The sequence below is a fragment of the Tauraco erythrolophus genome, chromosome 4 (assembly GCF_009769465.1).
Source record: "Tauraco erythrolophus isolate bTauEry1 chromosome 4, bTauEry1.pri, whole genome shotgun sequence".
Taxonomy (NCBI): Eukaryota; Metazoa; Chordata; class Aves; order Musophagiformes; family Musophagidae; genus Tauraco; species Tauraco erythrolophus.
Genome location: NC_141468.1, coordinates 39,971,171 through 39,988,829, shown reverse-complemented (window position 1 = coordinate 39,988,829; position 17,659 = coordinate 39,971,171). Strand labels below are relative to the sequence as shown.

The window sequence follows — 17,659 nt, the reverse complement described above, 5'->3', positions numbered from 1 at the left end:
AATGAGAGAAAAAGACATCTGCAACTGCAAAGCCAGTATCAGAATTTGGAAAGTTACATTTGGAATCCTCTGGCAGCTGACTGCCGCCTTCAAATATCCTAGATAAGCAAGCTTGCCTGCACGCTTACAACATTTTTAATCAGCCCTCTAGAAATTAAAATGTTGTTCTATATGTTGAAATAATTTGACTGACTTTTGCTGTTCTTTACAAGAGATGTAAGAGTAGGGTGATCACCAGCTACCGCAGGTCAGCGCTGTTACAAGCACGTAATCCACTGGGAAGTACCAGTGAGATGTCCCAGCCGTCTATACTCCAAATCACGTTGCAGTACTGCCCCAAAAACATTCAACAGATGGTTCAGCTTGCATCTGGATCTAAAGGTTCATCTCACTGCTGAACAAATATAACAGACCATGCTCTCCAGCCATTGCATCCCTAACGATGTGTTTGTAGAGTTGCTAATGCCAAGAACAAAATAGCACTGACAAGTAACGACAAGTAAGATACTCCGACCTGCTGTTCTGTTTATGTAGTTGCTGTCTCTCACTGTCTCTCTCTGTCAGCTCACGCACCCTTTCCAGAATCCATGCGCTGGTGGTGGCCAGAGAGGAGTTAATTCCTCACAGTTGAAAGAGACTATGCAGAGGTCATTTGCCTCACCCAAAAAGTCATGGAGTGTCCCTGTTCTTCAGTATCTCAGTTGATTTTGCCACTTTTCCCTGTTACAGACTCTGCAAGTAAACTTTTAATGTTTTTTAATCAAATACTCTGGTTGTAGGATGACTGTTGAACACATCAATATGATTCTGTTATGAACACCAAATGTCTCTTCTCTTCCCTGTTTCTGAAACTACTCAGCCTTGCTAAGAAGAAATTAAGAACTGCTCTATCACAACCTGGGTGAAGAAGCTGACATCAATAAAATTTAGGAATTGATTTTTTTAATTTGTACTTACATCGATGATCCGATTGATCGATGGATGATATTACTAAGTGCCCTGCTGCTTCAGGGACCTAAGATTTCTGACAAATCAAGTTTCTTTTGGGTTTTCCTAGAAGCAAGTGTCAGTAAAAGATGCTCACTTACAAGAAGCCTTTTGGTTTTCATTTATTTCTTACTCGAGTGAAGAGTTCCTTGTGCTCTTAATAGTTGTACTGACGACTTTCATACAATGGGACTGATGACAGGCTAGGGAAAAACAGGGCTGATAGCAAGAGTTTGGAAAGTCTATTGCTGAACATCTGGAAGTGTGGCCAAGAGGAATTTATGAGAGGAAAACATCTGACCACCCCCAACCTTAAAATTTTCTTCAACTGTTCTCCAGCACCTGTACTGATTCATGTAGCCTTGCAAGTTACTAAAACGTAGGGACCAGATTAAGGGAATTATATCAGTAAATAAAAGAGGTGAGAAAGGAAAGGATGAGACCTTTGATGGGGATAGAGAGGTGGCAGCTTTGTGCAGTGCTGAAAACATGGGGATACACTCATTCTGGTGGAAAAAGGGATGTGCAGAGAGGAGAAACGACCTGCGAAATCACTGGCTGACACTGTGAGTACAGACAAGGCAGGCGAAGGAAATTCCAGGAACTGTCGGGGCCTCTATGACTTGCTTTGTATTTGACTGCTGGGGCAGCAAGGATCCAACAAATGTTGTGTGTAGCTGTCCCTCAGGACAGCCTCTAGCTGCATGGGCAGCTATTATAGCTTAATTCCTGATACTAATTGGAATGTTTCTGAAGTATTGACACAAACAGTGATCATAATCACATAAAATCACATAGGTAATCTCTACATTCAATCTGATCTGTATAGAAGCAGGGAGACAGAAGAACAGGTTTTGGAGATGCATCTCTCTTCTGGAGAGAAGCGGGAAGCTGGCACAGCGAACAATGGAGAACACAGCTGAAGGCAGTGTGTGCCCTTGGGCACTCTTCTGTCTTCTGCCAGTGCACAGATGTGTTTCTACAGCACAGTGCTTCCACAACTGTCACTTGATTGCGCCCTGTGCTCTCTGACTTCCTCCATTCCACCGTCTGAGTGACGTATATATAAAAGAGACTCCACAGGAGGCCAAGTGTATTGTCCGGGGATTTGTCCTTTCTTTTTAATGCAGAAAAACACTCAAACTTCTTCCCCTTCAGGATTTCACTGCCAACACTATCACTTGAATATCACATGGCTCACCTCCACGGTGACATGCAGGATATACCAAATATTACAGGAGATGCCCCAAGAAAACTCCAGCCCTCCCAGAAGGCAGTAGGAAACTCGCCATTACCATTCCCTGGTGACCAGTGGGCATGCTAAGACAGTTGTTTGCATTTTCTATGCTTTTTTTCCTGTTACTAAAGTGGGATTAAGTGTTCAGTGACAGCTTGTGAGACCTACAAATTCCTCCTGTTATGGAACAGCATCATGAAGACCAATTTTTCTCTAAATTAAAAAAAAAAATATCTTTCATTAACTGATTATTCCAATACAATTTTTACATTCTTAAATTCTAAAATTTGCTAACCAAGCACATAGCACGACAAGCATTTTAGATACTATCAAAATACTAATAATTAGAAAAAAATTGTTTCAGCTGTGGTTTTTGTGGTTTACTTTGTTCCTAACAGATTTTGAGAAAAAAAAATATTTTTTCCTACAACTTTTTTCGCTTTCAAGTAGTTTTTTAGGAAAAATCTATTTTCAGTACCAGTGAAATTCATCATACTACGACAGGAAAGCAAAATTGTTTCATTTCGTAAGATCTTCTAACAGCATGAAGCTAACCCCAAGGTCTCTGAGACAGAAATTCTGCCAGCTATAGACTTACAAAGAATCAGCAGAGAAAAAGAAGTTTCTCAGATGGAACTGTTAGTCGTGATATGAAGAATGTCTGTCCCCTACAGATGTTATAGCTATTTATATGATAAATCCCGATCATCGCTATAGGAATTTTACAGCCTTCTTTTAAGTTAATGCTCAAGTTCAAATTAATCTTCTTTTGACAATGTTTGCCTAATATTTCAGTGTTGAACAACATTTCCAGGGTTACATTTACAGTGACCCTACTGGGAACTTTTAAAGCTGTATTCCAGACTTTGTACTTGCTTCAGAAAGACTTCTTTTAATTCTTCAATGCTTCACAAATATTTCTGGGAAAGACAAGTACAATAAGCATTGATAAATGCTTAAGAAGGGCACATCTAGACTTGCAATTTAACTGGAATTAACATTAGGGTTAATTTAGAGCACGCGACAGGTTGTAGAACAGCTCCCTGGAAGAAAATATTCATTGTAGAATAAAATTACCTCATTCTCACGTTCAACACTTGAACTGTTTTGAGGAACGTGAGATAAATGAGAACAAAGTATGTTTGTTCCCGTTTGCGGGATCATTGGTTTACTCAGGAATCACAGTCTGGGGAATTCAAAACGAAATGAGGGATATGAAAATACCTTAAGGTGTCTCCAAGGAACAAAAGGTTGCATAAATATAGATGGCAGCAGCCCTTCTAAAACTAATGCTACATTTACACACTTCAAAGGCCCACATTATGAAGAACACGGTGCTACAGAAGGCACTGCACTCCCTCACAGCAGAGAAACATTTTTTTACGAGGATGCCTCTCTGTTGTCACCAACACATCCTTCCACTCCCTGCCTACAGAGGCAGCAGGAGGTCTGGGCTTACTGTCTGGTTTTGGACAGCAAGCTATTTGGTGGAGAAACAAAATCAGCAATGTTTTATTGGGGTGATACCTGTTGACTTGATCTCAGTATCTCTACTTTTCCTCTGCTCTCGCTTATTGGAAACAAAAGATAAACTCTAAGTGCTTTCAAGACTATTAAGAAGACCTTCTGGGTGGAAAAACTGAGTGGCATTCCTGTAAAGAGAAGGCTGTTGTACGTTTCACAAAGATTTTTTTCAGTCTTAGTGTTTCTGGCCGTGAAGTGTACTTTGAAGTTATGAACTTTTTGTGATTATTTTTTTCTTAAAATGACATTTTTATGTGCTTAATCTGTTTTTTCTACTATCTTTTAACATCTATCTTTGGAAGAAACACTGAAAAGGCAGCACTGATAAGACTAAGGCATTAAACCTCAGTAATTCCCAGTTCCACATGTAACATTTGGGGCAAAGCATAAAATGAGTCCAGGAGCCCAGCCTGGCCTGGTCAGCCACACACACTGGCAATCCACAATGGATCACTAGGTGAGGAGTGTTCAACACCTTGGGGGATGACCAGGGTCCCATGACAGGAAAACCTGAAACTAGGGATTTAGGTGAAAGGAATCAAAAGTAGAAGATGAAAGTGAGACTCTGCAGAAAAAGGAGGAATAAATCTAAGAAATTCCTCAGCCCCAGACCTTCCCATACTGTATCCTTGATGGTACACAAAGCACTTTGAAGTGGGAAGCAGCACAGCACAAGGCTAAAAATTCCTGTTGACGTTTATGGTACCTGCTGATGTTGACACTTAGCAAAGTAACATTAATCACCTGTTGTAGACAATTCTGGTGCACGTCCAGAGAATACTTTGGTATAGCAAAAAAAAAGTGGAGGCAGAGAAGATCTTGGGTCTTTTAGTGGTCATTTACATTTATGTATTTTTATGTGTGGTCTCCCATAAACAGTCTTTACTTCCAAATGCTTTTACAGCCTCTGTGTGCTCTGTGCTCTTGGAGAGACAAAACTGCATCAGGCGTTCACAAGGCCAAAGCTCTGACCTTGTGAGAATAATACCCAAGGAGTGCCTGCAGAAGAGCAGGGCAAGGACAGCAACTCTCGTCCTCCAGTCTTCGGGCAACCAGGGTTTCCAACACCCCTGTGTGAGAAATAAGAGACAACCTGTGCCCAGAACATGGACCCCAGCTCAAGGAAAGCAAGCCTATGGAGCCCACATGGATGAAGAGAAGACATTCAAGAGCTCCCACTCAACCCACAGAGTCCAATCACCGAGGCCTGCTGACATCTACTGAGCAGGCATTCACTGTAGCTGCGATGGTGCCGAACTTCTTATCGATGCCCTCTCCTCCCTAGGAAAGACCATACCCCTGCCTTCACTGCAAGGAGAGCGGCACACGGAATAGTGGATGTAACAGGAGAGCTGCTTCAAAAGAAAAAGTCAGGAAATTGTTTGTAGCTTACTCCACCAAGCAAATCAAAGTTCTGCAGCGAGCATTCTCCCCAGAGTTCTCAACAGAAAAGTGAGACATTTGACATTCTGCTTCACACCATAGTTTTGGTGACTTTATTAAAAGAAAGGGGCTGATGGTAGACAATGTGTGAAGCTATCCTCCCATGTAAAACCGTTTTGTCAAAATCCAAGAAGCAATCTTGGCACAGAGTTCATTCAAGCAGTATTTAAAGCAAGTAACCTCGAACTCAGACTAAAATCATAATAGAAGCAAGATGACTCAAGTACACAAGATGTAGGAATTGGCTATATAAATGCTTCCTGCTGTAGATTTCACTCCTATACAGTTCCAAAGATAAAATCTAATGTGAAAAAGAAAAAGCAACGTAATACCTCACATTTCAAACCCAAATCATGCTGTAACTGGGATAAACGGAAACATGCTATTTGATAAATACTCTGATTAATATATATTGTAGAAGTGGTATCATTATAAGGAATTACAATCACTGCATTAAGCAAATCATGTAGAAGATAACATTGGCCTAAATACAAAATTGCCATACTAATATTAGACTTTCTGTTTGAAGTAGTTGTTTTCATCTTAACAAAAAAAAAAAGTATTTTGAATGACCGTTTCAGGCAATGGACATTTCAGCTAGTTCCAGAGAAACAGCCCATTCTTAATTTACTATTGTTTAACTTTAAGGAACACCCAGGAATAGTTAACTGAATAAATAACAGTCTGGTATTAGGATCTCTGTTTTTTCCCCAACTGTTCCCGTTTGCTGTCCCATGTTTTTTGTCTTGTTAGATACACATTAACCTGTTAGACTGACCTTCACTTCCCTCCAATCCCTACAACACATTAAAATTCTTTAAAAAGACAACTTGAGAGAGACTGCCTTTTGGTAAACCTCCTAAAGCGAGCTCTACAGACTGGTCTGGCATGCGTTGTGTACATGCATCTGTCATGAAAATTTGATGACAAATCATCTGTTTCCTGACAGATAGGCTGCACTGACTTCAAATTCCCATGAAATGTCATTGTCCACCAGGAAGAAAAACATTCTCCTTTAAAGCAGTGATCATTCTCAAACTTCACTTCAATCTTCCATTTGCTTTAGTCTGTATTATCATTTATTTGTACTATAATTTTTCTGGATCAATTAAAGCCTGTCGCAAGATACATCTTCCTGATCATCTTTTGGGAAAATGTAAAGAGACAGGAACTAATGAAGGGAATGAAAGCAAATGTTTCACAGTAATAATGCTGTTTTCAGAGGGTGAGAAATGAAGATCCTTTTTAAGAATGACCTACCTCAGTTTGTTTAAAACTAAACTGAACTTGAACTGATAAACTACTCTTTTGAGATTAACCTGAATAGTGTACATTCAGCAAAACACTGTAAATCTAAACATACCTGAATTGGAGTCAAACTTTGTTTCTGACCTGCAAAAGAAAATAAAAAGACCGTAAGTTACAACAACTGCTTTATGCCATAAAAGCCATTTGTCAGACTGATTCCCCCCAGCAAATATTGTCTTTAACAAGACTATCTACCTCTGCACGATACTATTTAATGCATTCAAGGGCATTTGAACCCAAATAATAACTGTTATGTTTAGCATTTTGGATTTTTTACCATGTAGAGTGACAAAGAAGATGTTTTAAAAGACAAATCACAAAATGAATGCAGGAAATAGAATATAAATTTAAAACAGGAATAAATTACATGCTGTGAATCATGGCACACAGTTGTTCCTATGAAATAAATACTGTTTTCATTCATTTTCATTTTTGAAAAGTCATTAAGAGGATTTAATTTATTCATGAATGTTTCCAATCTATTTTTGAAGCAGATACCGTTTCATTAATGTCATATGTATTGTATCCAATGATCTGTACTTAATTGTACAACATCCTAGGAGGGTTTTGTTTGTGTGTGTCTTCAATTTACTCACTCTGCACATAGGAATAAGCGGTTTGATTTTCTTAAAAGTGGAAAGCAGGGGGTAGGAGAGAGGGAGAGAGGAAAGGAGCCAGACCTAAATTTTAACTTGTTTTTGCAAAACTTTTTAACTTGTCTTCTTTGCAAAAAGACAATGATGTGTGCATTATGCACCGTTAGCTTTGGCCGTGCACTGAAGATTTTTCTCTCTCTAACAAGTAGTGTTTTCTTCTAAGGGCTTAGCACTTAGCAAATGAACCCTATAACCTGTATATTTAATAAAAGGAAGAAAAAATTAGCCCTTGTGGGAACATCATGTTTCAGATATAGGTTAATAATACTTGTAAATGTAGAAGCCTTTGAAGATCTCAATTCAACTGTGGGAAAACTTAAGTTGGGTAATTACCCTCAAGATGCGGCTGATGTGCTGTCAAGCAGAATTAACCCTATGACTAGGCCCATCTACACAATCTGCTATAAGACAGCATTGTCTATATCGAGCTCTCAAACCAATTAACAGGCATGCTCCAATCAGATTTATATTGCCCACTAACAATCAGTGGTACACATGGTCATGGCTGTCACAGCAGGACACAAGGTCTGACCAGCAGGAGACCTGTTAAAGGACGTTACGTTGGCAGCAAAGTGCGTTTCCCCAGAAATTCTAAGGAGGAAGTACAATGTTGGATGCTTTTGCGTTACATCAGGGAGGGGATGCGTTTTGGGAAGTTACAGTCTTTCTTTCTTCAAAATAAAAGACCAAAGCTCAAGAACTAACTGCAGATTTATTTCCTTCTTTTATTTCGTAAGCTTGTACATGCAGGTACGTGTAGAGGTATTGTACACGTAGTCTCTATATAATTGGCATTGTAATCCCATACCAAAGATCTACGCTACAGCAAACAAATACCGAGTCAGGCATGATTTAAAAAACGAACAAGTTCACACTATGAGTTACAGTTAAACAGAAACAACTCCCTTCTCCCTTCCTGCTCATTCTCCGCCTTCTCCCAGTGCTTCACAGCCTTTTGTATCTTAAATATAACTCTCAGGAGGTGAAAAGATAGAAGGAAAAAAACCCATAATTTATGTTCCTAATTGGTACTTATGGAGTACCACTAAAAGCACTGAACAAAGAAAGTACGTTGCTGACATGCCTTCAAAAATACCACCACCTATAACTGCCCAGGGCACCAGCCCACGCTCCTGTTTGGCAGCGTGTATCAGTTGCTATTCACACCCAGCAGGATAAAGTCCCCACCCCGTGAAAGGTGGGTGCCAGTAACCGGAGGGAATTCCAGTGAATTCCAGGTAAAGCCACTTACTCAGTATTTTATTTACAATATTCTCCCCAAGCTGCAGTGTGTCTGTCTAGACTGTTCTCTGTTGCTCATCACTGTATCAGCAACACTTCAGTACCTATATAGTCAGAGGCAACGTACGAATCTTACCCTCAGTGTCTGTTTATCTGCACAATCCACTTCTTGCTGCCTAAATTCTAGATACTCGGTATTAGTCGGTCAAACAAAGACCCTGGTTCTCAGCCTGCATGGCTCGGCACGGATGTACATGCTGCAACTTGCGGCATCAGCAAACTGGCCCAGGGGCCAAGGTGGCAGAGAGTACATGTGGAGGAGGGTCACAAGGGTCACTGGGCACTGTAATGAGTACCAAAAGCTCCAAACAGTCATAAATTACTGGACAACAAATCAAGAAACCGATACAGGGTGATAAATGAATAGAACTTTGTCTGGCAACAGCAGAATAGCTATGAAAGAAAACACGACATGGGAGGTAGCACTAGGAGGCATCGAGAGGAGGAGGGTCATCTATGTTATGGTCACAATGTCACCTTGGGAAAACAATGCAAAATTTAGGACACAGTATTACAGAAATTGTTAGACATCTTGAATAGGCACAGAAAAAAGGGGGGAAGATAATGAAGTGTCTTTGGCATTGCAAATAAGCAATGACTAGCAGATGAGAGAGAAGCACTCTGCAAGAACACAAACTTGTCTCTACTACTTGAAGGAGTGACAAAGCTTCCAGCGATTTCAATGGAACTGGCACCTTCCCCCTAGATCTTCCAGTATTTACATCTTTTTCTTGACAGCATGCTAGACAGTAGTATTAGAAACTAGTTGCACATAGGTGTTAAAAATATACAACTAAAAAATGGCCAATAAACAGAATAAATAAAATGCTGAAAGTAAGTTCTAAAGGCATGTTCTGCTACACACAAAAATATTCACTCTGACTCCTCTATACTTTTAAAACTACATTAACTAGAAGGAAAAACTGCTCTGTACATTGTTTGTTATCACTGTACACACTCTGATATCCAACCTAAGCATCCCACCAGACAAGATGCACCTTACAGAGCCAGGAACTGGCTTTACATACTGCCTTTTATCATTTATTACACCAAGGAGGGGCAAAACCCCACTTTGTGCGTATTTTCTCTACTTTTGCCCCATAGGAGTACTCTGAAAGTCAGGGAATCATTCATAATATCTTTGTAAAAGAGTCTAGATGAATAAAGAGAGAGCAAGATGACATTCATAAACTGCTTTCCATTTCCAACTGTGATATGACTCAAATACAACACATGACAATGCAAATGCCAAGTAGCTCAACTACCAACACAAAATATGCAAGGAAACAGTGAACTACTGGAAAGGTTTATCTAAGGACAAGGTGCCACAATACATTTAAAGGTCCTAGAAAGAATTAAATCAAACACCAATGCTAAAATATATGATGATCACTTCATCTGTACTGCGAAGAGGTGCAGGATTTCGATCTGTTCCTTTTAAAAGGCACCATAAACCAGATGCTCAGACTGCCAAGTACCGAGAGAGAAACACAGTAACGATAATCACCATACCATCCTACAGTGTGAATTTTCAACTACTGCCTTCCAAAGTATGACTGAAGTGCAATTGTTCAATGCCACCTGCTACAGTGGGACCAGACACACTATAGCTGAAGCTAACACAGATCTGCTATTTGGCAGTGAAGTGGGCTTTTGGCAAGGAGAGGGCAAAGAGGACTTCCTGCAGGACTGCTACTGTTGCATTACAACTGCCTTTTTCTTTCACCCTTCTTGATGAAGCCTTTATCAGGTTTATTCAGGTTTTGCTGAAGTCTAGCATTGGGAACAGCCTTTGAAAGCCCCACAGCTCCCTCAGAAACCTCTGCAGTTCTGATCCTTTCATTTTAACATTGAAGGAGTCATTGACTCCTCTTAGCTTTGTTACACCTTGCATTAGCAGTTTACACCAAGTTATTCCTTTGCAAGGTTTTGCTTCAAGAATGCTAAACACAACATCAGCAGAGGCAGACTTTCAAAATACTACTCCCCCCTGAAAAGGACTTTGATTGAATAAAGATCTCTTACAGTTGTAAAGATGAGAGGTGCAGCTTTGGTACATCTTCATTTTCAAAGAACTTTATTGCATATTGGTATGCGCAGTTTGCTGAAGAGACAAGGACCTAGCAGGCTCCTGATGCAAGCCAAGCCAACTAATGTCCTGGCCCAGGTGACTGAGCAGAATAAAATCCTTCTTCTCTCCCATTTATCCTCAATAGCACAGCAAATACCAAGCTGGGGTATCAGCGTTCTTGGCTACAGCATTGCCAGCAAGCTAAAGAAGGCCAGGACAGAAATGCTCAGTTGTGAACATGTCCCTGGACACTGCGTTGGCCCGTAACATGTTCACATGAACTTGCACTCTCCTAGACAGGACCTAGGCAAGGTGCAGAGGAGCCTCAGGCCAGAGATCGAACATTCCTCACAAGCAGATTGAACCAGGCCACTCTGTTTCGGAGGAGAGGAATTTAGACTAAGGTACATAAGCCATGTCTTGTCACTTGCCTTTAAGGCCAGAGAAGAGGTGTTTGTCCATTTTATCTACAAGTATGGACATAATCCTTCTCTTCTGAAAAAGGAAACCATTACTTCGAAGCAGTCACTGATCTTATTCATGAGCCCAAGCTCCAAATAACAAGGCAAGCTTCCGGAAAGAAAAATGCAGAAGTATTCCAATGTAAAAATTAATACCTGATGTAACTAGGATTTTACGAGACCCTCACCATCAGGGAATTTGAGAAGTCCCTGTGCATTAAGAACCAAGTAGTTCCTCAGGCAGCAGAAGAAGTAAAGCTAGGCTTGCTGCTGCGTTCTGGCCACAGGACAGACCCTGAGGTGTCTATTAAGGTGAAATTCCTCATAGGTACTTCGCAGAGCTGGGCTTTCATAATGTCTCTCTCTTCCAGCCTCATGTGGATTCTCTGTTATAATACAATAATATATATATTATTTACAATAATATTATCTGTTATAATCTAATAATATAGTTGAACTCTTGTTCGGGTCTCTCCTCAGAGAGGGCTTGAATGTGATCTCTCTCCTGATTTCATGAAAGTTTTAAGAACTTAATATCTTTGAGGTTTAATAGCTACTCCCCTGTCAAATTTGCCTAAAATTGGCAAGTAGATTAAATGATACAGTTTTATTATTAGGAAAGGATTGACACACAGCACAATGCTGTAAGCCTTACTTCCTTAGGAAACCTGGTTAAAGACATATTTTTAATCTTGCTTCCCTACAGTAGAGAAATAAGATTGATTCATAGTTGATGGATGCTGTGAGAATTTCTATTCTGCATATTGATGAAAAGCTAAATTCAAAAAGAGCATTTTAACATCATGTTAGTCGATGAGTAGTCTCTGCATTAGTTCTGCCCAGAGTTTTTTTAATGTGAGAGTTATAAAGAGATAAATATAGAAATACATAGCTTCTGTAGATCCACATCCACCCTACCTGATTTTTACTTTGGGTACATACATACACATAGTAAAGCATAATGTAGGTTAAGACTAGCTGAAGATTAGTTCTTCCAAGCAGGGTGACTGATGAACAGTCCATACTAAGGAGTGTGAATTTCAAACAGGGGAAATTATTTATCAGACTTAAAAGTTTACAAAAATGACACTGAAATTTTACAGTGAAAATATCAATGAAATTCTTGGCAGAATCAGTGGCAGTTGTCCATACGTATCTCTAGGATTATGGAAATCTTTGCCTTTATTTCCTCTTACTTCTAAGTACATTCAACAAGGATTTGTAGCTCAGCAGTGCTCAGCAATAAGCAAATCAAAACAATTTCACGGGCTTGTCTCAACGAGACCTTGAAATACTTAAAATGTTACATTTCAAGTCCCCTTTTCCTTCTCTTTGAATCCTAATGTGTATCTCCTAGGGAATCTACGTCAATCTTTTGCCTTTTGGAAAGGATACTTGTTGAAATGTCCTCTGCCTAGCAAGCTCTGAGATTCCCCCATATTCCCGTATTTGTTTTTACTGCTGGAGATGGTCTTACTCAGAGAACATGAGCAAGAGGAAATCTCAGGTTTGCTGTTAAATTGGCTTGTAGCTGGCAGCCTCATCCGACTTGCTCCTTGCACAGCCAGTAACCTTGGCCTGCAGTTAATTCAGACAGCGCCTTACTACATCGGTGGGCAGCAACCAGCCCAGTACAATAGAGCTGATGGACTGAAAATACAAGACCTGGTGGCTTGTGCATCAAGGGGAAAAATGAGATGAAGTGCTTTTTGTTTTCCACACTTGCTCTCCCTCTCCTAATCCTTAACATAAAAATCTTTCCAGATTTTATTGCTTATATGAGGGTAGTGAAGCGAACATTCAGCAGCAGCCAAGAAGCTGCCAGTTAGAGGATATTAAAAGCTACCCAGGAGCTGATTAGGAGTGCAGAATCATTTGCTATAATGACTGCAGCTCCTCTACACCACATTTGCCAGGCATCTAGTGAGGAAAGCCTTTCCCCAAGAGCCACCCAGCAGCTCCAAGGGGCTTCCGAGGACCAGGAGGACAAAGTCCTGTTCCAAACCACGAAACAGAAATTAGTAACTGCCAGGTCAAGCTCCAGTGATGACGGCCCCATGCTACAGCTGTAATAAGCTGTAGTCAGCTTAGCACATTTTCAGCATTCAGGTAGGATTAGATGTGGATTCAGCATTCAGGTGCATTTAGGTGTGGAAGATGCTATGGGCTGTATTCACAAAGCAACTTTACTGCAGGGACTGCAGCAAATATAGCATTCATACTGATGGTCCATCCTCAGAGGTGGATTAAACCTCCAGATTCTAGATGGCTGTGAGGAAGAGAAATACTCTGCTATCTTGATTTCTGGTGAGATGATTAGGAGTGCATAACAATTTGTCATCCAGCAGCGGCATGATAGACTGAAAACAATGGCTAGTTTCAACCAAAAACTGATGAAGCAAGAAGAAACCAATGCTACAGTCGCAAAAAATCGCAGAAGCTCTTGAAAGTTTTAAGATCCTCAAGCTTCTCAGAGTTACAAAAGACCTATTAAAAATGTGAGTTTGGATGAGAACTGTTTGGTAATACCACCTGCTGACTGATTCCTACACTGGCAAGAGCCAACTTATTCTAAGCCTCTTGTCTTACCACCCAAGCTGTGGAAAGAACTAGCAGGGACTGTGAGGATGAACCACCGCCCACTGTACTTGAAGAGCAGGTTCGGGAACATCTGAGGAACTTGAAGGTGCACAAGTCCATGGGACCTGATGAGATCCATCCGCGGGTCCTGAAGGAACTGGCGGATGAAGTTGCCAAGCCACTGGCCATTGTATTTGAGAAGTCGTGGCGGTCTGGCGAGGTCCCCGATGACTGGAAGAGAGGGAACATAACCCCCATTTTTAAAAAGGGGAACAAGGAGGACCCGGGCAACTACAGGCCGGTCAGCCTCACCTCTGTGCCTGGCAAGGTCATGGAGCAGATTCTCCTGGGAACCATGCTAAGGCACATGGAGAGCAAGGAGGTGGTGGGTGACAGCCAACATGGCTTCACCAAAGGCAGATCGTGCCTGACCAACTTGGTGGCCTTTTACGATGGGGTGACAGCATCGGTGGACAAGGGTCGACCAACGGATGTCATCTACCTGGACTTGTGCAAAGCTTTTGACACTGTCCCGCACGACATTCTTCTCTCTAAACTAGAGAGGCATGGGTTTGATGGATGGACCACTCGGTGGATAAGGAATTGGCTCAATGGCCGTACTCAGAGAGTAGTGGTCAACGGCTCGATGTCCATGTGGAGACCGGTCACGAGTGGCGTCCCTCAGGGGTCTGTGTTGGGCCCGGCCCTCTTCAACATCTTTGTCGGTGACGTGGACAGTGGCATGGAGTGCACCCTCAGCAAGTTCGCCGATGACACCAAGCTGTGTGGTGCCGTCGACACGCTGGAAGGGAGGGATGCCATCCAGAGGGACCTCGACAGGCTGGAGAGGTGGGCCCGTACCAATCTCATGAAGTTTAACCAGGCCAAGTGCAAGGTCCTACATCTGGGTCATGGCAATCCCAGGCACAAATACAGACTGGGTGGTGAATGGATCGTGAGCAGCCCTGAGGAGAAGGACTTGGGAGTACTGGTGGACGAGAAGCTCAATATGAGCCGGCAATGTGCTCTTGCGGCCCAGAAGGCCAACCGCATCCTGGGCTGCATCAAGAGGAGCGTGGCCAGCAGGTCGAGGGAGGTGAGTCTCCCCCTCTACTCTGCCCTTGTGAGACCTCACTTGGAGTATTGCGTCCAGTTCTGGAGTCCCCAACATAAGAAGGACATGGACCAGTTGGAGAGGGTCCAGAGGAGGGCCACGAAGATGATAAGAGGGCTGGAGCACCTTTCCTATGAGGACAGGCTGAAGGAGTTGGGGCTGTTCAGCCTGGAGAAGAGGAGGCTCCGGGGTGACCTTATAGCGGTCTTCCAGTACCTCAAGGGGGCCTACAAGAAAGATGGGGAGAGGCTGTTCAGGAGGGCCAGTTGTGATAGGACAAGGGGTAATGGTTTTAAAATAGAGGGAGGTAGATTCAGGTTGGATATTAGGAAAAAATTTTTTACTATGAGAGTTGTAGAACACTGGAACAGGTTACCCAGAGAGGTGGTGGATGCTCCATCCCTGGAGACGTTCAAGGCCCGGTTGGATGAGGCCCTGAGCAACCTGATCTAGTTGGAGATATCCCTGTTCCTTGCAGGGGGGTTGGACTAGATGACCTTTGAAGGTCCCTTCCAGCCCTAACGATTCTATGATTCTATGATTCTATGATTCCAAACAAATTTTATTAAACAGAAGCTGCTAGTCTTGACAAAGTTTTGTGAGGAAACCAAGAGTCAGCCAGGGTAGATGAAGCTGCTCAAGTGCTTCTATCAGATCTTACTAGAGATGCTACAGCAGTTACTTCATATGGGCCCTCCTAGCCAGAAAGCCAGTGCAGATTTGTCATTTGGCGTGCCCAAAGGATATAAAGATTATTAAGAAAGCTTAAAGACCATTAATTAAGCACTCAGCACTTGGGCAAGGAAATTTCTTGTATAGATCTAGCTTGGTGGCTGCGATCTTCCCTCGCGTTGTGAAGACAAGAGTGGTACAATTCTAATGACACTGCAACATTGCCCAGTCACACTTTGCTTTTCTCATTATTTGTTTTTGGATGCCTGAGAGATGTTGAGAAGACCAGACAGAGCTCAACAAAAATCAAATGAAAACATGACATGAATAAGGGTGTTGCTGTTTCTCCTACTGCATGTTCAGAAGAGCCAACACCATTACCAAGAATTCCTTCCAGGAAGCAATAAAGGCAGTAGCGGGTGATTTATGGAGACTTGGCAATTCATTCCTTGGCCCTAAAAACTGGAAACTGACACAACAATAATATTTCTTTTTTTAAAAGGAAATCATTCTCCCAGGCTTCCCAGTTCCCATCTATACCGCACCTTTCTCACACAGTCCTGCATATGGTAAAGGACATGACCGTGGTTTAATAAATATGGAATAGCTCCTCTCCTATGGCAATAGCGCAAGTTGCGGATTTCACTCAGGTCTATTCTAACCTTTTCTTGCCACAGCTGTGAACAGAATCGTATTTTTGCATGGTGTACAAGAAAATGTCTTGAAAAATTAAAGTAGGTGCAATCTTGCAAATACACTTAGCCCTTAGAAAACACTGAGGATTCAAGTGGTGTAGGTGGCTTTCTGTGAACTGACACAAACACACAACCTTGCCACAGAGGCTGTCCAGCCATGATAAACATGGCTCACAAAAAATTAACACGAGCGGGTGTAGTCAATAAGCGTGAGGTTTTTGTCTTTGGCTGATTAGTTTTCTATCAATCAGATCAAGATGCTGCATCGAGACATGCTCCAGCCACACCAGGCGAGGTCCAGCGAAGGGGAAGCTATGAAAAAACACCCTAGAGAAAGGTGGGGGAAGCAGGGCTGCTTCTTTTAGCATAAACCTGCAGATAGATTGGAGTAAGTGTAACACAAAACCACATAAGGGCTGGCTTGCAGAAAAAGGAGGTCCTTGAGATTAGTTTATTGTCTCTCTCATTTATTGCCTTCTTTAGGCAGCTGTACTGGGATGTAGGAGACTGTCTGGCGTGAAAGTTCAGAGATGGAATAATTAGATTCAACAGCATGATTATGGATTTTATGTGTGAGGCACCTTTGATTGTGAAAAAAGTTAAAGCATGTTCTCCATAAAGCTTGGGAGGTTTCTCATAACACTAGTACAAGTAGGTAGATGAAGAGATGTTAAATTCCTAATTGTTTCTTTTATCTTTCCTGTGATAGAGACAGAGATCTGTTTTAAAGACGCACCAAAACCCAGGTCTTTCATCTGGAGTGTAAAATTCATGTGTTCCCTGACCTCATGTGTCACATGGTAATGAAACAACGTAAATCAGAAATGTTAAAAGTTGAAGTTTGTTAATATTACTGCTGAAGCTCCAGTCTCTTTCCCAGTTAAACTGACAGGTCTATAGTCCAAATATATATATTTACAGATTACAACGACACAAAGTAAAAAAATTAATGGACACCCAATGAGAAACAAATGGAAATGCAAGTTTCAGATGACTATCTGGAAATGTAAAAAAATCAAACCACACCACAAAAACAACTTGTATTTTAAATGGGGCAATGGGTTTCTTTGTATGGTACTACCACCACCTCACTTCTAAGAAAATACTTCGGTGATTTACACTCTGGGGAAAACTGAGCAAATAGAATGCATTTCGCATTCTCTTATCCGTATTTCCTTCTCACTTTTTTAGCTGTCTGGGCTGAAGCGGTCACCAAGATACAGGAATATATCCTCCCTAGTTGATGAAGGCATTATATACTGATATTTTGAGGTCAGTAAACAAAAGAAGAGGGACCCCTATCAGCCTCTCCATTTGTTCCCATCCTTGCCAGCCACTTCAGAACAACTGGCTGGATTTGATGTAGACAAAAGGTGGCAAGAGCTCACAAATCAATGCAAAGACTTTGGCGAGATTGGGCTAAGGCCAGTCCAGCCCTGGGACACAATCAGCAAGGTGTTTTTTTCAGGTGCCCACTGGCCTGGGATTTATTAAAAATAAAAAAAAACAACAACAACTTCCCTCTGTCTCTCTCTCTCCTCCCATAAAATCCATGGGGAGTCCCAAAAAGAATATGAAAACAGGGACATTTCCATATAGCTCATTTCAC

General features: G+C 41.6%; 1 protein-coding gene across 2 annotated transcripts in view; it reads right to left on the bottom strand.

The window, feature by feature from the left end:
• MSRB3 (methionine sulfoxide reductase B3) overlaps positions 1-17,659 on the bottom strand; it is a 91,185-nt gene that overhangs the window by 36,339 nt on the left and 37,187 nt on the right. For both annotated transcript variants that reach the window (XM_086610139.1, XM_086610140.1), the window contains one exon: positions 6,555-6,583. In XM_086610139.1, the coding sequence (XP_086466265.1) occupies positions 6,555-6,583 (29 nt within the window). The remainder of the gene's footprint in view (positions 1-6,554; positions 6,584-17,659) is intronic.